Below are 25265 nucleotides of genomic sequence, written 5' to 3'. Positions count from 1 at the left end.
TGATCAGCAGCTTGGAAGAGAATCATAGAGACATAATGGAGAACTCGAAGAAATGTTTTTGATGCCAGAAGGGCAGCATCATGTAGAAAAAGCACAAACATCAACTCTAAGAAAGTGGTTTAAAAGGATGGACTCTGAATAAGAAGCAGCTTAGGGAACACCTTATTTCATTTATATTGCTTAGCTCATCCTTTTTAGACATGCAACAGGAGCTAATGCTTGAATAAATAAACAAACAAACAATGCTTAGATAACCTAAGAGATCACTCAGTAAGTTCAAATAGACAGAAAAGCACTGTCTAATAATTTATTGTTTTCAACTTAATGCCAATATCATGCTATTGTAACTACTGATAGTGTCTTAGATTTGATAAATAAAAGCATCTAGAATCAAACCTCTACTACTGACAGTCACCATCATCCCATCTATTAATTTCTGCAACAGGTTCTTTATGTCTTCTTGCTACTACCCTTACTCTCTATCCTAGTCTGTTTTTCAACTCAGCCATTAGTGTAATCCTTTAAAAAACTGAAATTATACCATAACAAGAAAAATTTGCAATGTGTTTGCATTTCACTCAGAGTGAACAACCAAGTTCTTTCAATAGCCTACAAGATCCAGATGACCTACTCCAACACTACCCCAATCATAACCTCTGACCATCTCCTACTATGCACGCTCTGTATGACCACCTCTTCTTAACTTCTGTCTGCTGGTAAGACCCTAGCTCTATATATCAATTTGGCTTACTCCCTTGCTCCATCCTAAGTCTAAACTCGAGTCATACTTTTGAGCAAAGGTGACCAGCTTATCCAATTGAGAGTCCAGCTTGTGGCACTCCTAGGCTCTCCCCACCCCTGACTTTCTTTCCAAAGTACTTTAAAATCATTTACAATATGCTGTAATTTACAATTTCTCCATGTGCTTCTTACTCTCTAACTTCCCCAGCTTAAGTACTGTAAGCTCCAAGAGCAGAAACCTTTACTGCCTGTTTTGCCAAACGATGAATCCAAACAGAGCATGCACATGCAGGCCTAAACATATCTTGGATGAATAAACAATTAGAATTTTACACAGTCCTCCACTGAAGGTCCAAAGATACCAAAGAAACACATTTTGAATAAATGTATAGTGGTAATAGAAAGTGTATGTTAGGGCTAAGTGTGTAGCTCAAGTAGAACTTGTTTTGTGGTTCAATTCACAAAACAAGTATATTTTAAGTAATCAATTCTGATTTAGTTTACTTTGTGCACAAAGATTCAGTGCAATTTGGAGCCTAATTTCTGAAGGTCCACACCAAATGACTAGAGAAAGGATCTCTATTCTAGGTAAGGCAAATAAATGCAATGTAAGATTGCATCTCAATATGCTTAGTTCTATTCTCTTTATAGTTCCTTTAATTAAAAATGCAAAACTGCTTTTAAAAAATTAAGTCTTACCGGTAAGTCGGTGAAAGCAATACCTAAAAAGAAAAAAGAAATGGCATTAGAAGCTGTTTTTCAAAGGCAGATAGTAGTGACAAGCAATTTCTAACTAAAAGGAAGGGAGAAAATGGCAAAGGAAGAGAAGAAAAAACTAAAGCCTAAGTATAAAAAACAAAAACAAGACTTCTTTTGCTCAGTAACACTAGCGTATGTCAGGGTCAATGATGTCCCATTTAAGATTATCAGCCTTGTTGTCAAACACACATTTTACTTCTGGGATGCTGTCATTACCTCCAAATTTTAAAAAATGATTTTAGATATATCTTCAAAGGTACATGAAGAACCACATAAGAAAACGGTTGCAAAATCGTCACATTTGAATTCTTATCCTCAAGCTTTTTTATTCAGCCTCATCATTTAATCTTTATTTAGATTTAGTTTTAAAATAAGTTTAGGTAAAAGGAAAAGGAGAGCGCTTCTGTTTTAAAGGGTGAATAAGGGCAGGTATAGAATTTGTTTCTTTAAAAATTTGTTTCTTATAAATGTACATTCTTAAGTAACTTTTGACTACTCTGAGGAAAAAGAAAAATCAATTCTCCTTCAAAGGATAAAGATTTACCCAGTTGAGAACTGCTCTCGAATGTCCTTGACAGTAATTTCAACAGTCATGTTCCAAATACAACTGGAGCAAAGGCAATGTCACTGGAATAAGTCTACTGGCATCCCAAAGTGACGATTTAATAATCTCCTTTCAAGTATTCAAATATATTACTTAGCTGAAAATAAGATAATAAATAAACCAAGTATTTCTGTAGTACCTCATTGATATGTTTTAAAAGATTAAGTTCTAGAAAAATGGGAAAGAGATGGTTTGAGTCAGTTAATCTCAATTCTTCCAGTCTACACATACATTCAAACAAACAAAGCAAAACACCACCCCAGCACAAATACCACCACCTCACAGTCTTGACAACCATCTATAAACATAAGGGCATTTCTGTTCAATTATTTTTAAGGTTTATTCCCACTGGAGTTTCTATGATTGTGCTGTACAAAGAGAAAACACAAGCTGAGCATAGCTGTCTGACTCTATTAAGACAATAAAATTAAAAGACACACTGAATGAATATAAATATTATAGGCTGAACATCCCTAATCTGAAATCCAAAACTTCCCAAGCACCAACATGAGGCTTACAAGCATGAAATTCCACAACTGAACTCGTGTGATGGGTCATATACAAAACATAGGTTCCCTAAAAACATGGTATACAGTTACTTTCAGCTATGTGTATAAGGCATATAGGAAATGTAAATACATTTCACGTTTTGATTTGGGTACCATTCCTACGTTACCTCATTATGTGTACACAAATATTCCAAGATTCAAAAAAACAAACCCTGAATCTGAAATGCTTCTGGTTCCAAGCATAAGGGATAACCCAAGTTGTATGCATTTTTAAAAAATGTACAACTAATGCTTTGTAGTTAGCAAAGCCCTGTTTTTATGACTTTTACGATTCATGTTCATTTATTAAAAGGAAAGCAAAGCCGGAGTTTTTTTTTTTTTTAAATCCAAGGAAAACATTCCAATTTCATTTAAGTGACAGTGGAGTTGGGTGCCGGTGGCTCACGCTTGTAATCCTAGCTACTTGGGAGGCGGAGACTGGGAGGATCTCAGTTTGAGGCCAGCCCAGGCCAACAGTTCATGAAACTGTTATTATCTCCAAAATAACCACACCAAAATTCCTAAGCAGAAGAGCACCTGCTTTGCAAGTGTGAAGCCCAGAGTTCAAACCCCAGTCCCACAAAAACAAATAAAAATACACAAACTGTGAGCCAAATGTAAAAATAGTACAAAATATACAAGAGACAAAATAGCTTAACAAAATATGACTATATACTATTTTTATAATACAGACCAATTATTTTTCTCAAAGATATCTATTTATAATAATATTCTAAATTTAGATGCCTCAATATTTTATATTGTAATATTCTAAATTAATATTTTCTTAGGAAGTCATTTTTGGCAGTTAATTATTGACTTGTTTTGTTTTGATACGGGGGTTTGAATTTAGGGCCTCATGCTTGCTAGGCAGGTGCTCTACCATTTGAACCCCTCAGTCAGCCTAGGCAGTAATTATTGAAATTTTCACTCTTTATCAAGAACTTTAATACAAAAAAATTCAAATCAGGCTGGGCAAGTTAGTTCATTCTTACAATCCCAGCTAAAGTAGAGGTAGAAATCGGATTGAGGCCAGCCACGCAAATCTAAAGGTATCTCAACCAATAAAGCTGAGAATGACAGTATGCGCCTATCATCCCACCTATGTGGAAAGCGTTCATAGGAGGACTGTGGTCCAGGCCAGCCTGCACAAAAATGTGAGACCCTATTAGAAAAATAGCTAAAGCAAAAAGGGCCATAGCTCAAATGGTAGAGCACTTACTCCCTGAGTTCAAAGCCCAGTACCACCAAAAAAAATGAGGAAAAAAAAAATGATGAAATTATTCCATAGACTAACACTTTTGGACATTTCTCAACTACAGCTAACATAACCTATATGGTTCAAACCACAGAATAATGCCACTTTAGCAAGGTGGTATTAACTATTTACATTTATACAGAAAATAATTTTCTGTACTTATAATTTTCTGATTTACCAAGGTTTTTGAAATGTGATTGTCAACTGATGAATGATATTCAATAAAATAAAGTAAAAAGTGAAATTAGGTTGCTCTGTATATTGAAATGTTTCTCCCTTTTCTCAAATAAAAATATTTCAAATTCTGTTTATACAGTAAGCAAATGTATATTCTGAAAGCCTTGCATGACAGAAACTAAAATGTACCTTTGGGTAGAAATTGTCCCCTTTGGAAGCACTGTATCTTTTAGATGCTACTACACTAGACCAGAGAATGCAAATCTTTCCTGTAAAGAGCCAAGCAGTCAACATTTTCTGCTTTCCAGGACATACGGTCTTCGTCACCACTACTTAACTCTGCCATTGTACCAGGAAAGCAGCCATAGACTACACACAAATGAATGAATGTGGCAGTGATCCAACAAATCTTTTATTTTAAAATAGGCAGGAGGCAATTTTGGGGGTAGCCTATAGAGAACTCATGTTCTGGAAGAATTAACTGTTGCTCACCAGTATGTCATCTCTGCATCCCTGGCACCTAACCCAGAAGTTGGTGAAGACATAAAAAACAGGCAATGTACCCAGCAATGATTGAAAAGCTTTTCGTGCATTATTTAAATCACTCTAACAAGCTTAATGTGACAGGTACTACAGAAATGGGGGGCAGAGCAATGTTTCATAACTTACATCATGTTTCATGGCTTAGGAACCAGGAGTCAAGTCAGTTTAGACTGACTAAAGAACTCTAAATCTCTATTATTATACTGCCTAATATTTATTAAACTTATGAATAATATCAAACATTTCAAATTTGCTTAAAATTAGAATGTAATTCTATCATTAACACGCTTATCTTAATAAGCAGCTTAGGTTTTAAAAACGGCTTTCTTATTCAATGGAAAGATTCAAATTTCTTCAAATTAAAAAAAAGTTTAAATATTTCAGGAAATCTAATAGGAAAAAAAAATTGTATCACCTGTGATCTTCTCATCTCCCAAAATAAAATTTCTTCTCTGGAAAGTTTAAAAGATGAGTGTTAAAAGGACTAATTGTGGTTTTCTAACAATGTCTTGTTTTGCATTTTTGAGCCATAAGTTACACTCTAAAAAGCAGGCTTCTTTTAGTTTAAGATCTTAAACATTTTTTAAGCAGTGAAGTTAACTAAGACTATCAGTTAACTCCTTTCACATATAATCTGCAAGGTGTCTTTAACATTATTGTCTATGAGAATATAAGGCTCTTTTGTGGACCTAAGATAGCCTTTAAGTCAGATAAACAGAAGAACTTGAGAATTAAAATAACCAAAGTGGAAATGTTAAACTGAATATAAATATAAAATGACTTAACTTCGTAAGGATTATTATGCTGAGACACTAAAAAACAAAAACAAAAACTTGTTACAATGAAGATAGAAATTTAGAATTTATGAAATGATAAAAATAGCTTCTGTGTTACATTAAAGAACATCTATTATATAGATAACCAGACTACTTGCAATGTATCTTCTAAAATATTATTCATAAGCAGTTTGTCTTCTCAGGTTACTGAGTTTTTGCCTCTTTTCACTTTACCCTGTAGCAAAAATTTGCTGTAAGTGTATGATTTTCCCAAAAGAAATGTGGTTTGTTTCCTAAAAGTATGTCTTGCTATCCTTACACCTTCTGTAATTTAAAAACAAAAAAGAAACTTCTAAGAAAAGGGAATATAACAACCACTCATGATTTTAAATTTGAAATGCTAATGAGCACATGCATATTCAAGTAAAACCCCCAATTTCTTATTAGTCTCACAATGTATAGGTTTCTTTAAGTTTTCATTTACATGTTAATTAGCTGTCTTTTATTCTTAGAAGTTTTGTTATTGTTGAATTATGTTACCTGCCGCAGAACTATTTTGTAGATACCATTCTTTAGCGGTCTCTGTTAGCAGGTCTGACCTCCAAATATGTCAATGCCCTTCATTTACTGCAAGAATAGAATCTTCCATCCTTTTGAAACTGTTTCCCACACTAGCCTAACAACTGACATCCCTTTAATTACATAGCACCTGTTACCTAGAGAATTGGATCATACTGTGAAATGTTTTACTCAGGTAAAACTTTATTCAAGCAAAACACTTAGCATTTCTATTACTAGAATATACATCTCATATAATGGGGTTATTTCTATTGTTACTCCTATTCATATGATGTATCCCAAGTGGCTTTCACCGAATACAAATTTTCACCATTTTCTCAACTTCCACTCGGAAAGAAGAGAGAAACCATTTCCAGAGGTATCTATCTATAAAGGCAAACTGCACTATCATGCTGCAAGTACAATAATCACAATATTTGGTTATTTTGCATGCAATACATCATCTCAGTACCTAAACTATGTCCATTCTTGGTGTAAAAGCAGGTATTGTTGATAAGGTTAACACAACAGCCAATGACATCACCAGTTGTAAAAGTTGGTCCGTAAGGTTGTCCGGTTCCAGAAGAACAAAATGAATGTCCATCATCCCCATGGTAACCATATGAATGTTTATCCCAACCTGAAGAGAAAGGTCCAGTATATTTACACTGAAAAGTAAAGCTCCTCACTTATTCATTAACATTGTAAATTAAGCCACAATAGTACAACAGATAACATAAAGATAAAATTTCATAATTACACTATGTAATTATTTTATATGACATCCACAGCAAACATGCTTTCCATGAATATTTCTTTTATTAATGTACCAAAAATCTTCTGCTTTAACTTGAAGAAATCACACACACACACACACACACACACACACACACACACACTCTTTAATACAGCATAGAAGAGTTGTATCTTATTCAATCACTGCAACCTTTTCAAGGCTGTGCTTTAAACGTAAAACTCAGATAATCTGTGGTCTTATATAACACCAAACTACAGACATCCTATGTCATTAGTAAATTTTATTAGCACATATGGTTTTACAAGTTATTTCTAAGGGAAACTTTTAAATAATTAAAACCTCACTTACATCTTCTTTTTAAGCAAAAAGATACAAGGAAAGTATATCAAGCTAACACATGTGATTACCATTAGATGACAACTATGTTGGCTCAGTTTCTGTGTTTCAAGGCACTCTGCTTTATATTAGTCCTTTTGCTTTCTATTTCAAAAAATTTACCCTAAAATTAATTTTAACATTAGAAAAGAATAAAAGAAAACATAATGCAAGAATCACTTCTTTCTACTTAATGATATCAAGAAACAATTTCAATTCATATCTTCCTGAACTCACTTTTAAAAGTGGGAATATATTGCCTATATTCTCACACTACACAACTGAAGATGGATTAAAGTCAGGAATGTAATGGGCAGCAAACAGAAACAGGCACATTAAAATATTTAAAGTAGCTTAAAAACACTAAAACATAAAACAAAAGAAATAAGAAAAAAGCATGGTATAGCTGTTGTGTAAGTTTTGCTAAATAGTATAAAATTTAAATTTATCTAAAAACCACTAACCTCCACTTAGAATTCATAATATACGTGATTAAAAACACAAAAAAGTTAGTATCTTTACATATTCTGACTACTTGAAAATTCTAACCAAAAAGAGCTAGCCATAAGACTATAATACTATCATCAATTACAAGTATACCTGGTAGTCTATTCATGTTCACACCTTGAGCAGAAAGACCAATTCCCATGTAACTGTTGGGGAAAACAAAAGAAAGGCAGGGTTACTATATTCAAGTACATACTGTTAAACATTATCAGAACCAAGCGCCAAGATGAAACTCCTAGGGTAGCTACAAAAAATGTTATTATAATTTATTACATAGCAGCCAGGTTACTATAAGTACCAATAAAACCCAGATTCACAATAAACTCCTAAAATTCCCTAAGTATTAATAGTGCCTAAAGAATTTTACTATTAAAAAATCCTGTGAATTTTTACTTATAATAATCTTTTTGACCTTCTCTACAAGTAATCATTTAGGATTACAACTTCTCAAAACAAGTATAGATGAACTCTTAAAGAAAAAAGAAATGTTATATAAGACAACATATGTTTTTAAAAGAAAACAGTAAAAATTTAGTCTATCACAGGAGGGACATGGGTTCATATTTGGAAAAAAAATGTCAAATTTATATAAAAACTCTGAAAGTTAACAAAATTATGCTAAAAAACGTGTCCCTTAGGATTATATACAACAGTTTTCTAAAACTGAGCAAACTGACAATTACAAGAGTAAATAAGGGACTCTTCATTACTAATTTATAAAATTAGTATAAACTAGTCAAAAAAATACATAAAAGGAAAGGTAATTATTAAACTATGCAATTAGTTTTTTAAATCTTATAAAACATTAATAACAAGACTTGATAAAGCTTAAAACAGGGAGGTATAACACAACATACTTACGGGTATAGATGAAAAACTTAAATAAAGGAGCAAACTGAAAACAGTTTGTCACAAGTCTTAAGTGACCATGACTATATGATGATTTAAAATGGCATCTGATAAAGCTAAGCCACCAGTCCTCATGAAAACCTCAATAAAATAAATGAAGTTACTTAACTACTACACTTTTTTTCCAAACCAATACAGCAAGCAAGGTAATCAACAGTGAAACTCTAAAGTCATTTCCATTAAAATCAGGAACAAAGACATTACAATTGTTAACCACTGTTTTGGAGGTTTAAATAATTTAATATAAAAATATAAATAACCAGAATAAACATAAAAATGGTATTTATTTGTACTTGTATGTATATGATTATATACATAGAAAGCCAGACTCAGGGGCTGGGGTTGTGGCTTAAGTGGTAGAGCACCTGCCTAGCAAGCACATGGCCCTAAGTTCAAAATCCCAGTACCACCACAAAAAAAAAAAAAAAAAAAAAAAGCCAGACACTACCAAAAGTGTTTAGAATTAGTTTTGGCAAAGTGACCATATATAACAAAAACATTTTAATGTCTAGTAATAGCCAGCTAGAATATACCAGTCACATTAACTACATAAACTATAAAACAGGAATAGAGTTCTCAAGTGAAACTCAAAACACTACAGCTGAAGCTATAAGTATAGTATACATCTGGAAAACTTGACAACATAAAAGTGGCAATGTATGTGTAACGTATTTCAAGACGGATTCCAATCCAATTTCTTAAACCAGACAAAATAATTTTAAAGTTCAGATGTAAAAACACAGAATTTCGACTTAGACAAAATTTTTATAAAGAAAAATCACATAGGATTTTCCTTCCTAGATAGTAAAATTCATAGCTAATCAAATTCCCAAGAGCAGTACTACTAAGTAAGAATGCAAAATGAGTGAGACAGGAGGGCCAAAACATTAAAAAACATTTAGAATATGAGTCAAGAAGACTCGTTTTGTATTTTCCTACAAATACAACATAAAATATGAGTATTAAAAAAAAAAAGAGGCTTACAGCACAGCAAGACCATTTATGAGAAGAGTAAGTACAAAGCTGTGAGACTAGAGCAGGGACCTACAAAGCTCAGGAATACAAGAACCCAGTTCAAGCCAACGTCTGGAATAAGCTTCTCCCCCTAAAAGGTGGTTTAGGGAAAAAAAAAAAAAAAAAAGATACCACCTGTTACAGGGGTTCATTTGACATTGTGGAGAAAAGAAAAAAGCTCTTGATCGGGATGTAAACTGGTTATCAAATGGAACAGTGAATGAATCTACAATCCTAAATTAATCATCATGAAGCAACAACCTGAAAACTAATATAAAACTGGTTCTGGACTGGGGACCAAGGAGTGTAAAAAAAGAAAGAAAGAAAAACAAGTACAAACTGTAAGAAATGAACAAATTAAGAAAAATGTTAACCTTCCCAATCAAAATGGACTGCAAAGACAAAATTCTTAAACATAAAACCCCACAAAATTAATAAAAGGAACATGAATTCATTCTGAATGACATCACTCATTGACAGTATGATTTTAAAACTACGAAAAGTAGATTTTCTTTTATATGAAAGAAAAGAGGAATCACACTAAAAAATAAGGACAGTAGAACACAAATATTTGCTGAGATCATTTAGCTAATAATCTTCCAAAACTGAAACATGTTGAGCAATGTACAAGTTAATGCATACTGAAGACACACTGAGAACATCAATGACAGACATAATCTTAAAAGCTACCAGAGAGTGATGATTAGACTGAGAGTCAACTTCTCAGCAATAACTGATGACAAAGACCAATGATGTAATAGCTCAAAGTATTGAGGGTAAAGAACTGTCAACCTAGAACCTAATTCCTAGGCAAAGCAACAAGACTGAGAAGAAAATAAAAGATTTTAAATCATATATTCAAGGATGTGCTTTGGCAGAAAGACAAGCAAAGGAGAAAAGAAATGCATGGGACAAGGAAGCAATAATCAGCATAGAAAACAACAAAATATACCACTAAAATTAACTGCAGATTAAAAATGCTACCCAGAACTTTTAAATCTATTATTGGTACATAATGTACTAGGTTCTAATTAGTAACCACTTGGCATATCAAGGACCAGGAAAACATGATCCATGTTCAAGAGCAAAGTCAGAGGGAGAGGAAGAGGAGAGAGAGAATGAGACCACCACCCTGACACAATTCAGATATTGGAATTAATGCATTAAAAGCAGCTATTGCTACCATGGTCAAAATGAAAGGGGAAATGTGCTTATTTCAAATGAGAAAATAGAAAATTTCAGTAAAGAAAAAGAAGCAACCAAAGAGAAGTGCTAGGGCCTAAATGCTTTTGTTTTGCCAGCATTCATATGTTGAACTCTAATTCCCAAGGTTGTTTTATGAAGTAGGGCCTTTGGGATATGATCAGTTGTAAGCGCTCTACCCCAGGAACAGGGATTAATGTCCTTAGGAAAGAGGGCTACTGACAGCGTTTGCCAGCCTCCATAAGAGGACTACTGAAAGCCTGCATCTGTGAAGTGGAGGATCTATCAGAACTAAATCAGCTGTACTGATCTTGAACTTCCTGGAGACCGGTATTGACTAATCAATTTATGTTGTTTATAAACTATGCAGTTTAAGGTGTTTTGTTATAGAAACTTGAACAGACTAAAAGAGAACCAAATGGAAATTCTGGAGCTGAAAAATATCTGAAATAAATAGTTCCTTATTTACTTAATAACAGCTTGAAGATGGCAAATAAATATGTAAACATGATATTAGACCTAAAGAACAGAGAGAAAAAAGACAAAGGTTAAAAAAAAGGGGGGCGGTCCTTGGAATAATATCAAAAGGTCTAACATATGTAATTAGAGCACTGAGAAGAAAAAAGATGGGGCAAAAAAATTGATAATAATTTCCCTAATTAGGTAAAAGGAAAATTTTATAGACTCAAGAATCTGGCAAACTTTAAGAAAGCTGCATGCAAAGTAAATCACAAGGTACCATAAATCATACTCAAATTGCTCAAAACTAATAATAAAAATAAAATACTGAAAACACTCAGAAAACTGGCACATATCTTTCATGGGCACACACAGCTGAATTACTACTGACTTCTTGTCAGACAGTATGAAGGGCATAAGACAATGGAATGATTCGGCCAACCCTCCTGCCCCCAGACAAATTCTCACTATGTAGCCCTGGCTAGGCTTGAACTCACCATCCTCCTGCCTCTGTCTCCAGAGGGCTAGGATAACAGGTGTGCACCACCACACAAGGCTCTGGAATGAAATCTTTAAAAGTGCTGAAAGGAAAAATCCTGCCTGTCAACACAAATGTAGTATTTGGGGGAAAATACCCTGCAAGAATGAAAGTGAAATAAAAACATTTTCAGATAAAAGGAACATAATAGGCTGTATTGCCAGCAGATCTGTAGTAAGAAAAAGATCACTAATTTCCTTAAAATACAAGACTCTTTAAAGTAAAATGATAAGATACATTGTGTGTTGTGATGCATGTGAAAACTATAGCACATGTAGAAATGTGTCTCTACATTTCATGTAAAATTATATTCTTGGGAGACTATGAAAACAGGTGTGTATATTAAAATCTCTAGAATGAGCACTAAAAAAAATCACAGGGGAGGGTTTACAAGTAAATAAATTAAAAATAAATAATAATACTATATTGAAACAATAACCCAAGAATGCAAGGTTGGTTTAACATATTCAAAACCAACCACAACCAATGCATCTTACCATATTAAGAGAAAACCCATATGATCATTTACATAGTTGCAGGGGAAAAAAATCTGACAAAACTGAATAGCCATTTACAATAAATACTCTTAGCAAACTAGAAAAACAGGGAGTTTTCTTCAATCTTTCTACACTTAATAGTGAAATAACGAACACTATTCCTCAAAGACCAAGATCAAGGGAAGAAAGCCAGTACTCACCACGTCTATTCAACATTGTACTACTGTAATCCAAGCCATTTCAAAGAGAAATAAAAGACAGACACTTGAGACATAAAGCATTTAAAAACTAAAAGACATGTAGACAAACACTAACACAAATTAAAGATTTAAGTGAGTGGCAAGGCATGTTAAAAATAAGGGATTTGAAGACTCATTATTAAAGCTACAATTCTCCTTAAACTGGTTAAGTCACTTTAAAAAGTCAGCTTAAAAAATCTGACAACATGGATTCTAAAATTTATACAGAAGTGCAAAGGGTCTAAAAATACCCAACAGAAGTTTGAAAAAGAATGAATTTTAAGACATGCACAGCCAGACTTCAAAATGTAGCATAAAGCTAAGCAATCAAAACAGCATGATACTGACACAGGATTAATAAATAAATAAAAATAAAGGGAAATGTGAAAGAGACATGCATTTATCCTAAATATAAAAGTTGAAATCACAAAGTTTCTTATGCACATGTAAAAATACCTTAATGACTTGAGAATAAAGCAGACTTATTAGAACAGAAAGCAAAAATCATAAACTCATAAATTAAATGTCAACAAAATTAACAATTTCTACTTAACAAATGTCAGTCACAAGAAACCCCAGTTTTGAAAAATGGACCCCCACACACAAAAAAATGACCCGAACAGGCCACAAATTAAGAGACTGCAAATAACCAATATGCACATAAAAAAGTGGTCCACATGCTATTAGTCTTCAGTAAAATGCAAATTAAAATCACACTGAGATTCTGCTATATACCCACCAGAAAGGTCAGCATTTAAGACTGACAAAGCCAATGTTACCAAAGGTACAGCGTAATAGAAACTTCCAGGCATTGTTGGTGGGAATATAAAAGGGTACAACCTATTTAAACAAAGGCTAAGATGAGCTAGCAATTTTACTTGCATGAGAAGCAAAGATGTACTCTACAACACGCTTGTGCCAGTATGTTCAGAACAGCTTTTTTAACAATAAGGAAAAACCTGAAACAGCCTGGTTATCTGTCAACAAGTGAATGAATACACAAACGACTGTATTCTACTTGGAAAGTGGATGCTTTACACATCCCTACATGAAATCTCAAAAATGTTAGGTTGATTCAAGAAAACCTAACAAGAAAATATGCCATGTAATTCCTTTTCTGTGTCATTCTGGAAGAGGCAAAACTCATCGGTGATAGAAAAAAAGTTCACAACAGAGAATGTTTCTGAAAGGGTAGGGACAGACTCTGACTAAGAAGAAGTATGAGGGAATTTCTAAGGACAGTGGCATTGTTCTGTATTTAGACAGAGATTTGCATTTCACCAGTATATGCATCTAAAAGCTCATCATGTACTACACTTAAGAAATGTGCATTTCACTGTATGAACATTGTACCACAATAAAGAGCAGTAAGACTCAAACTCTGGTTAGAGATGCCTGCTACAGAGATTAGGTGTAAGTATAGATACCTTGAAATGAATCATAAAAGAAGATGAATCAATACATGGACAGATGAATAAAGAGTTATGGGATACAAACTCTAAAGTTGGTACAGGAAAGAGTAGAAAATACTCTGGAATTAGTAGGTATAAGTAAGAACTTTCTCAATGGAACCCCAGCAGCACAGCAACTAAGAGATAGCATAGATATATGGGACTTCGTAAAACTAAAAAGCTTCTGCTCAAAAAAAGAAATGGTCTCTAAACTGAAGAGAACACCCACAGAGTGGGAGAAAATATTTGCCAGCTACACATCAGACAAAGGACTGATAACTAGAATATACAGGGAACTTAAAAAACTAAATTCTCCCAAAATTAATGAACCAATAAAGAAATGGGCAAGTGAACTAAACAGAACTTTCTCAAAAGAAGAAATTCTAATGGCCAAAAAACACATGAAAAGATGCTCACCATCTCTAGCAATAAAGGAAATGCAAATTAAAACCACACTAAGATTCCACCTCACCCCTGTTAGAATAGCCATCATTAGCAACACCACCAACAACAGGTGTTGGTGAGGATGCGGGGGCGGGGGGGAAAAAGGAACCCTCTTACACTGCTGGTGGGAATGTAAACTAGTATAACCACTCTGGAAAAAAATATGGAGGCTACTTAAAAAGCTAAACATTGATCTACCATATGATCCAGCAATACCACTCTTGGGGATATACCCAAAAGTCTGTGACACAGGTTACTCCAGAGGCACCTGTACACCCATGTTTACTGCGGCATTATTCACAATAGCCAAGTTATGGAAACAGCCAAGATGCCCCACTACTGATGAATGGATTAAGAAAATGTGTTATCTATACACAATGGAATTTTATGCAGCCATGAAGAACGAAATGTTATCATTCACTGGTAAATGGATGGAATTGGAGAACATCATTCTGAGTGAGGTTAGCCTGGCCCAAAAGACCAAAAATCGTATGTTCTCCCTCATATGTGGACATTAGATCAAGGGCAAACACAACAAGGGGATTGGACTTTGAGCACATGATAAAAGCGAGAGCACACAAGGGAGGGGTGAGGATAGGTAAGACACCTAAAAAACTAGCTAGCATTTGTTGCCCTCAATGCAGAGAAACTAATGCAGATACTTTAAAGCAACTGAGGCCAACAGGAGAAGGGGACCAGGAACTAGAGAAAAGGTTAGTTCAAGAAGAATTAAATTAGAAGGTAACACACATGCACAGGAAATCAATGCGAGTCAACTACCTGTATAGCTATCCTTATCTCAACTAGCAAAAACCCTTGGTCCTTCCTGTTATTGCTTATACTCTCTCTTCAACAAAATTAGAGATAAGGGCAAAATAGTTTCTGCCGGGTAGTGAGGGAGAAGTGGGGGAAGGGAAGGGGGGTTGTAAGGGAGGGGGCAGGGGGGAGAAATGACCCAAACATTGTATGCACATATGAATAAAATAAAAATTAAAAAAAAAAGTTACAGGATAATGCAATTATGCTATATTGTGACATACTTCCTAAAAACCACCATGTTACACAAAATTACAACAGAAGCTAAAATGCTTATTTAAAAATGGGGTTAGAAGCTTTGTCACACATAAAAAAGGCAGCAGTAAAATCAATAACATTTTTACACAGGTTAAATTATTAAGGAGTACACAAACACAATAAACTTGGCACTTTACCTTGAAAACAGCCTGAACTCTTCTTCGGAAAGTAAGTAGCATAAGGGTTTGTGAAGTGATGGAGGAAGGGTTATCGGGCAGAGGGCGCGCCTCCTATCACAGTTAACCGAATGAGATGTAGATGTATGAGGTACTGTGTGGCACAAAAAGCTCAAACTCAACAAAAAGCAGGAGGCAAAATACAGTTAAGTACCCACACAAGAAATTTATTATTATGGCATGAGAGGGCCAATGGACATGAACATTTTTTTGTCAGATCAGAACATCACTACAGATAATCTCAAACTGTAAGTCCACCAGCAGTGTTTAGTAGTAACGATGCCTATCATCATGTATCAGACACTGACAGGATTGAGTGTCAAGCATACTATCTTGCTACGTGTCCTATCTGTTCTCTCCATTCATCTTTTCCTGTATTTTTTTATTTTTCTGTTTTATGACTACCACTATTTTGCTTTTTCTTACTATGCCTTTGGTATATTAAGTATAACAAAAATGTAAAAATACAGATTGATAGATTATATTCTTGATTAAATTAGTGCATTTATCACATACTAGGAATGCAAGACACAACTTTTTAAAACCTATTTACTTCCTTGCACATTTTGTTTTTGGTAGTACTAGGGTTTGAACTCAGGACCTCCATCCTGCTATGCAAGCACTCTACCACTGGAGTCATGCCTCAGTTCACATGTTTTGTTTGTGCTTCTGTCATCACATCACAAACTCCACATGACGTGTTATTACTACTTTTAAGTAGTCAGTGCTAGCTTAACCCAGATTAAGAATACTTTCATCAGAAACCACAGAAGCCAGATGGCACTGGGATGACACATTGACAGTACTCAAAAAAAAAAAAAACAAAAAAAAAACCCCCAGTAAACCAAGAATTTCACATTCAGAAAAACTATACTTTAAAAAGGGAGAAGTTAACACATTCTCAAATCAACAAAAACTAAGAGAATTTGTTGTTAGCAGACCAACACTACAAGAAATAGTAATGGAATCCTTCGGGTTGAAAGAGGATACTAGGGTTGGGGCATGGCTCAAGTGGTAGAAAGCCTGCTTAGTAAGCACGAGGCCCTGAGTTCAAACGCCAGTAACCACAAAATAATAATAATAATAATAATAATAAAATGGAAAAGGATACTAGATAGTAACTTGAATTCCACAAAGAAATAAAGACCACCACTAAAGGTAATTACCTAAACAGGGAAGACAGAATAAATCCATTTTCAATTTCTTCTATCTGATTTTAAATACAAAGCAATTAATTATAAAACTGATTAAAATGTGTAAAGATATAATTGGCATAATAATAGCACAAAGGAGGGGGAGAAAATGGAGACATTTTGAAACATACTTTAACATACTATTGGAATTAAGTTGTATTAAGATATTATGTTAAGTAATCTGCAAAGCAACCACTTTAAAAAAAACTCAAAAACTACAGCAAAAAAACCATAACAGGAGGGTGAGGTTAACCAAAGAGGATAAATGAGAGTAAAAATGGTCAAATGTATTTTCTATACATGTATAAATATGTAACACTGAAACCTGTCGAAGTCATTTTAAGAAGGAGAGAGAGCAAAGGAGGGGATGAACCAAATTGGGGTACACTATATGTATATATGGAAATGTACAATGAAACCCTTTAGAACTGTTAAAGAAACCATAATCAAACTTAAAGGGTACACTAGATAATATCTAATCACACAAAAAATAACAATAATGAAGACCAGAGAAACAAAAAGATGTACAAACAACAAATATCAAAATAGCAGGCATAACTTCTACTTATCAGTAATTTCAATCCAATGGGTAAAAAAGGAACACTTCCTAACTCATTCTACAAGCCATGGTAGTAGTATCCTGTTGCCAAACCAGATAAAAATACGAGAGAACTGCATGAAAAAAATCCCTCTATGAATACAAATGTCAAAGTTCTCAGCAAATTATATCTAAATCAAACCCAGCAACATTCAGAAACAATTATACATCATGACTAAATAGGATTTACCCCAGGAATATCAGATTAAGCAACCAAAACTCAATTGAAGTAATACATCATACTAACAGAAGAAAGAATAAAGCCCATTTGATTATCTCAACACAGAAAAGAATGTGATGCGGCTCAGTAACTAAGCAAGTACCTGTAGCACGCACAAGGCCTGCATTTGATTCCCTGCACCACCAAAAAGAGAATCTGACAAAATCCATCATCTTTTCATGATTAAAAACACTCAGCAAACTAGAGAAACAAACTACAAAAACTCCACAGCTACCATCAGACTTAGCAGAAAATCATAAGGAATCTCCACCAAGAGAATATTTAAAGTAATAAGCAAGTCCCAACAAGGCTGCATGGTCAGTATGCAAAAATCGGTTGTATTTCTATATACTGGCAATAAGCAATTTGAAAATGGATTTAAGAAAACAATTTCATTTACAGCAAATCAAAAAGAATATTTAGAAATAAATGCAACAAAATAAGTACTAGACTTGAGCATTAAAAACTACAAAATATTGGTGAAAGAAATTAAGGAATACATAAGTAAACAAAGACTCATGTTCACAGACTAGAAGACTTAACATGGAGATAGCATATTCACCAAATTAATCTACAGATTCAATACAATCTTCATCAAAAGCATAGCTTGCTTTTTGCCGAAATGGATAAAACTGTTTCTAAAATTCACATGGAAATACACAGGGCCCTGAAGAGCCAAAACAATCTTGAAAAGGAAGAACAAAGTTGGAGGACTTACACTTTCCAATTTTAAAACACACGATAAAGTTTCATATGCAAGAGAGAATATTCCTGGATTTCAGACATACTACTCAATGCAACAGAAACTGAGAGTTCAGAAACTAGCCCTTACATCTATGGCCAGTTGAATTTTGACAAGAGGGAGAAGAGGGCAGTTCAACAGGAGAAGGATGCTGGAACAACTGGATATACACGTGCAAAAGGATGAGGTTAGATCCCCATCTCATACTGTATTAAAAAATAAAAAAAGTGAAGAAGAAAGCTAACCGAAGAGCTAAAACTACACAACTATGAGACAAAAACACTGAATATTCAAGTCTTTTGCAAACCTGGGTTAGGCAATAATCTCAGATCTAACACAAAAGGAAAAGCAAAAAGGGTAAAAATACACTCCATGAAAATTTAAAAATTTGTGCTTTGAAGGATACTATCAAGCAAATTAAAAGATAATCCACAAAGTGGGATAAAATATATACAAACCATATATCTGATAAAGGACCTTTTCCCAGAATACATAAAGCTTACAACTCAACAATAGCACTTTTTTAAAGCCCACACATAAACACGATTTTTTTAAAATGGGCAAAGAGGGGACTAGGAGTGGTGGAGTGCTTGCCCAGCAGGCTTGAGGCCCTTGATTTGATCCCTAACATCAAAAACAAGGGGTGGGAGAAGGAAGAGGGATCTGAATATATGTGTCTCCAGAGATGTACAAATGTCTAACAAGCATGATAGAAGACACATGATTCTGTTAGTAATTAGAGAAAGGCAAACCAAAACACAATGTGCTCTCACTTCACACACTAGGATGGCTAGAATTAAGATGTGTTGGCGAGGATGTGAGAAATTAGAACTATCACAGCTGGTGGCAAAGTAAAATGATACAGCCTCTATGGAAAACAGTATGATTCTTCAAAATGTTAGCCACAGTGTTTCCATGTGATCCAACAATTACATTTCTATCTTTTATGCAAGAGGAATGAAAATAATGTTTGCACTAACATGTTATATAAATGTTCATAAAAGCATTATTCATAATAGCCAAAAAAGCTCTTCTACCAACTGATGAAAAAACAAAATATGGTATTTCCATACAATGGAATAGTATTTAGCAACAAAAAAGAATGGAGTACTGATATATTCTATAGCATGAATAAACCTTGAAAATATTATGCTGAGACAATGAAGTTAGAAGCAAAAGGTCACATATTTCATGATTCCATTTATATGGTATGTCCAGCATAGGTTAAATCCAAATCCACAGAAACAAAATACATTAGAAGTTGCCTGGGAGGGTGGTGGTCTAGCAGAGTGGCTCAAATGGTAAGAGAGTTTGCCTAGCAAGCACCAGGCCCTGAGTTCAAACCTCAGCACCGCAAAAAAAAGGAAAAAAATGTTGTCTGGGAATGGGACACATGATTCTTTACCCTTCAATGATTTCTTTATTAAGCAATAAAAAAAAGTTCCAAAATTAAATGCTGATAAGGATTACACAGCTGTGATAGAAAAAACTACCAGATTAGTTTCTTTTAAAAGGGTGAATTTTTATGATGTGTGAATCGTAACTCAATAAAAATTTCATTGAAAAAATACACAAGAGAACTTCTGGCTTCACGTCCAATATGTTGAGTCTGGAAGTTACCACTTCTATCTTGACAGCAACAAAAAGATGAATAACCAAAGACCAAACTACTCACGTTTATCAGAGAACTGAGTCCACAAGGCAAAACTCCAAGAAACCTGAGACAGATGAAATAGAGAGGCAGCACTTACTCAAACAGGATCTGAGGCATTAACTGGAAGCTTTCCAGCAGCACTGTAGAAGTTATTACTAAGACTGCTGGTGAAGGTTCACATGCACTTGAGGCTCTCCTCTTAAGGAACCCTCCACTCCTCAAGTGCTATCTCCAGAGCTCCACCACGTTTCTTTCAGAAAACTCTCCTCCAGGCTTGGAGCATCTCTAAAATAAGCTCAGAGCCCTCTGCTCTCTAACACTGTTTTCAAAGAAACTACTTCACCAGAGCCTTTTTTGACCCTACCTTACTGACAGAAGGGGGTAGGGGGGAGATGGGGAGGAGAGAAGGAACACTCCAGAAAACTCTTCTGAAGGCCACAGCCCAAGAATTCTGGTCCACTAAAAACAAAAGCAAAGATTTCAGCATAAGAGTATAAAACATTAAACATTTCCCTCCCCAATACCTTATCACCAAATCAGCAGGCACTGATATAATAACAGGTAACAAGTGAGAGCTGCAGGACACTATTCAAGGTGTTTCTAGAGAAACTCAAAACAAGGAAGATGAAAACGAGTTCTGGCAGCTACAAGTCACACAAACAAGTGTATTGTATGTCTTAGTGTGTGGCTCCTAAGAAACCTCACACTAAAGGCCTATTCACCCTGGTTTCTGTTACCCAGGTAAGCCATGCCTGGATTTCAATGAAAATTTACAAAGCATGTAAAAGGCAAGAAAAAAATAGTCTGAAAAGCAAAGCAAGCAGCATCAATGCCAGATTCAGATATGGCAGAGGTTTTGAATGATCAAACTAGAATTTTAAATATCTGATAATGTCCTAAGGCTTATAAGAAAAAAACAAAACTAAATGCTAGAAAGCAAAAACACTAACACAAATGAAGAATGCCTCTGATAGGAATAAGCAGACTAGATTAAAAACCAAAAAAAACTCACTGAGCTTGAAGATGTTTGACAGACACTACTCAAACTGTAATGATAAGGGAAAAATGAGTGAAAAAACTGGAACACAATATCTAAGAAATGTGGAACAACTATAAAAGTACAGCATATGGTTGACAGGAATACCACAAGAAGAAAAGGAGAAATGGAAGTATTTTAAGTAACAGTGGTTGGGAATTTTCCAAATTAGTAACAGATACCAAATCAAGAAAGCTCAGGGAGCACTAAACAGGATAAATATCGAACAACAACACATAGGCTTTATATATTCAAACCTAGGCCAAAAACAAAGAGAAAACCTGGCAAGAAATGGACACACACACCACAGCTTTACCCTTTAGGTAAGAGTTATATCAGACTTCTCTTTAGAAACCATGCAAGCAAGGAGAGAGTGGAATGAAATATTTAAGTGCTCAAAGAAAAAGAAAAACTACCTAGAATTTGGTAGCCAGTGAAATTTTCCTTTAATAATGAAGGACAAATAAAGACTATCAGACAGACAAACAAACAAAAACCTGTGGGAATCTAAGGCCTTGTATACCTATTAAAAGAAGTTCTTTAGAGAGAAAGGAAAAATGATAGGGGTAGCTACATAAAGATTAAAGGTCAGAGAATAAAGTTTTTTTTTTTTAAGCACTGAAAAGTAATTTAATTTTTTACCAGAGTGTCTCAAGGGCACCAAAGAAACACTTTACATTTTCTTGGTTTTTTTCTTCTTTATTCATATGCACATACATTGTTTGGGCCAAAGTTTATTTCTCTTGTTCTTTACTTACCTAATAGACTACTTTATTCAAAATAACCACACACTGTATTAGGTGATTATGGTTTATGGATAAATAAAATGAATGGCATCAATATAACAAGGATGGGAGGAAGAACTGGTCATATTCTATCACAAGGCACCTATGAGGCAGTGAAGTCTTCTTTGAAAACGGACTTAGATTAGCTCGGGTATCTATTGTAAACTCTAGAGAAACTATTAAAAGTTCTTTAAAAGAAGTATGACTCATACCTTAAAAAAGAAGGACTCATAAAATTTAGCCCAATTAAAATAAAGGAAAACAAGATTTTTCTTTTAAAGCGATAATGGACAAGATCAATGAATAAAAAATAGAAATACAATACATATAATCCACCTGTTACAACAACTGTTTTTGATATGAATGGTCTAATTATATCAACTAATTAAAAGAACTGATAGGCTGGAGCTTGCTTTGGAGCACATGTACTAAAGAACTGACCAACTGGGCTTGATGGCACATGCAATCCAGGGTCAATGAGAGGAGCACCCGAGCCAGGGCAACAGTGAGACACCACCACAAAGGGAGTGCATGGCCCTGAGTTCAAACCCTAGTATTGCCAAGAAAGAAAGAAAGAAAAGGAAGGAAGGAAGGAAGGGGAAGGAAAGGGAAGGAAGGGAGGAAGGAAGGAAGGGAAGAAGGGAGGAAGGGAGGAAAGGAGAGAGAACCTGTCAGCATGGATTTAAAAAGACAAGACCTGGGGTTGGGGAGATAGCTTACTGGTAGAGCATTTGCCTGCTATTTGCAAGGCCTTGTGTTCAATCCTTAAAACCCAAAAAAACAGAAAATAAAAAACAAGACCCAAGGACACGTCTATAAGAAACTCCCTTTAAATATTAACACACAGATTAAAGTACAAGGATGAAGAAACATATACCATGTGAACACTTAATGAAAAGAAAGCTGGAGTTGGTAGAGTGTCTCAAGCTGTAAGAGATCCTGTCCAGTAAGCATGAGGCCCTGAATTCAAACCCCAGTGCTGGCAAAAACAAAATAATAATGATGACAAAAAAAAAGAAAGCTGGAATTCAGAATAAGGAATATCATCAGGGATGGGATAAAGAGGAACGCTACATAATGTTATAGGGTGTTTGTACTTTACAACAAAACGTCCAAAGATTTGAGACAGAAACTGAGAGAACTGCAAGGAGAAACGGCTAAGCCCACTATTGCAACTGGAGACACCAATACACCTATATCAGTAAGATGTACTGGCCGAACGCCAACAAAAGTCAACCTATACGGTGGCGGCAGCAGCAGGTGGATTACATTACACTGATAGGATACTTCATGCAGCAGAATATACATTCTTCCTAAGCACACATGAAAATTAACCAAGAGAGACTATATTCTGAGAAATAACACACATCTTAACAAATGGGAAAAAAACAGAAGTCATATGAAGTATACTCTCAGACCACAATGCAATTAAACCACGTATCAACAAAAGATAGAAACCTGTAAAATTCTAAAACTATCTGGAGATTAAATAATACAGTCATACTAACACATGGGTCAAGGACGTCTAAAGAGAAATTTAAAAATATTTGTAAGCAAATGAAAGTGAAACTCAATTTATCAAAATTTGTAGAATACAGGGAAAAAGCAATGCTTAGAAGGAAATGTGTAGCACTTGATGTTATATAATGATACAAAATCAGTAATTTAAGAATCCACATTAGGAAATGGGAAAACTATATTAACCCAGAGCACACAGAAGAAAAGAGGTAGTATTAGAGCAGAAGTGAGAAAAACAAAGAAAATTCACAAAACTAAAAGCTGGTTCTTTGAAAATATCAATAAAATCAATAAACCTCAAACCAGGTTTAACAAGAATAAAAGAGAAAAATAGACAAACTATTAACTCCAGGATGAAAAGAATCAGAAGTTATTAGTAGTAACATCAATACTGATTCTACAGATATTAAAAGGATATTGAATGACTACTATAAACAAATACACACTCACAAATTTGATAATTTAGCTGAAATGAAGCAATTACTTGAAAGACATAATTTACAAAACTTACATAAGGATAAATAGATAATCCTAATATTCCTTTTGGAGAAATTGAGTCAGTAATTAATAATCTTCCCAAAAGGTAAACACTAGGCCCAGATGGTTTTACCAGTGATACCTACAAAACATTTAAGGAAGAAATGACACAGTAGGGAACACTTCCTAAGTCATGCTGTGAGACCAGCATTGCCCTAATACCAAAACAAGCAAAAGACATTGTAAGAAAGGAAGACTATAAGCCTATCTCTCTCATGAACATAGATGCAAAAAACCTCAACAAAATACTAGCAAACTGAATCCAACAACATATGTACGTACGTGTATACACACACACACCCCCATGACTGAGTAGGATTTCCCAGGTATGCAAAGCTAATTCAACATTCAAAAATCAATTACTGTAATCCATCATGTCAACAGGTTAAAGAATAATCACATGATCATATCAATAGATGCAAAAAAAGCATTAAACAAAATTTAACACATATTCATGATAAAACTCTCGGTAAACTAGAAAAAGGGAAAACATCCTCAACTTGATAAAGAACATCTACCAAAAACTACAGCAGGCAGCATTATACTTAATGATGACAAAATGGATGAAAAATGTCCATATGCTAATAAAGACAAAAATCAAATTCTGAATAGCTTCTTCATATACAGAAGTTACACAAGCCAGAAAGGGGGTCAGTTGCCTTACATGGCTTAAAAATTACTGAATACCCACCCACCCTTCCTTCCTCTCTCCCTTCCCTCCTTTCTTTCTTTGTTTTTTTTCCTCCATAAGAAAGAAGTCTCTCTCTGTAGCCCAGACTGGCTTGGAACTCCTGATCCTTCTGCCTAGTACTTCCAAGTACTAGGATTACAGGTTTGTGCCACCACACCAGCTACTTAATGGCTTTTAAAATAAACCATTTTATTTCTGCCAGTTGGCATGTTTATGATACTATAAGACAAACTAAGAACACCAAAAGCTAATTACTAAAGACACATTAGTGTATATAAATCTATCTACTTCTATATAAAACTCAGGACAATTGTCTATAACAAGTTACCAATCTAAAACATTTTTTTAAAAAAAATATGAACATATATAACCATTTTGTCCTTCAAGTGAAAGAATAAACTAACTTCTTTCAACTATTAAAAGTAAACTGCCATTAAAAAATGACATATAGGCTGGGTGCAGTGCCTCAAGCCTACAATCCTAGCTACGGACGCAGGAGTTGAAGACTGGAAGGATCATGGTTCAAGGCCTGTCAGAGGCCAACCTGGACAAATAAATAGTGACACCCCATTTCAACAAACAGGCCAGGCAGCACACCCATAGTCCTAACTGTGGGAGGCATAGGTAGCATGATTGACCCTGGCAAAGGGCGTGAAACCATATATGAAAGATAACCTAAAGCAA

General features: G+C 34.6%; 1 protein-coding gene across 1 annotated transcript in view; it reads right to left on the bottom strand.

Moving 5' to 3' along the window:
* Positions 1-25265, bottom strand: part of Ranbp9 (RAN binding protein 9) — an 81858-nt gene that overhangs the window by 29917 nt on the left and 26676 nt on the right. The window contains exons 3-5 of the mRNA XM_020176520.2: positions 7697-7749; positions 6437-6604; positions 1441-1463 (exon numbers count right to left, since the gene is read on the bottom strand). Of these exons, the coding sequence (XP_020032109.2) occupies positions 1441-1463; positions 6437-6604; positions 7697-7749 (244 nt within the window). The remainder of the gene's footprint in view (positions 1-1440; positions 1464-6436; positions 6605-7696; positions 7750-25265) is intronic.

The sequence above is a fragment of the Castor canadensis genome, chromosome 8 (assembly GCF_047511655.1).
Source record: "Castor canadensis chromosome 8, mCasCan1.hap1v2, whole genome shotgun sequence".
In the NCBI taxonomy this organism is placed as follows: Eukaryota; Metazoa; Chordata; class Mammalia; order Rodentia; family Castoridae; genus Castor; species Castor canadensis.
This window is presented reverse-complemented; position numbering and strand designations above follow the sequence as displayed.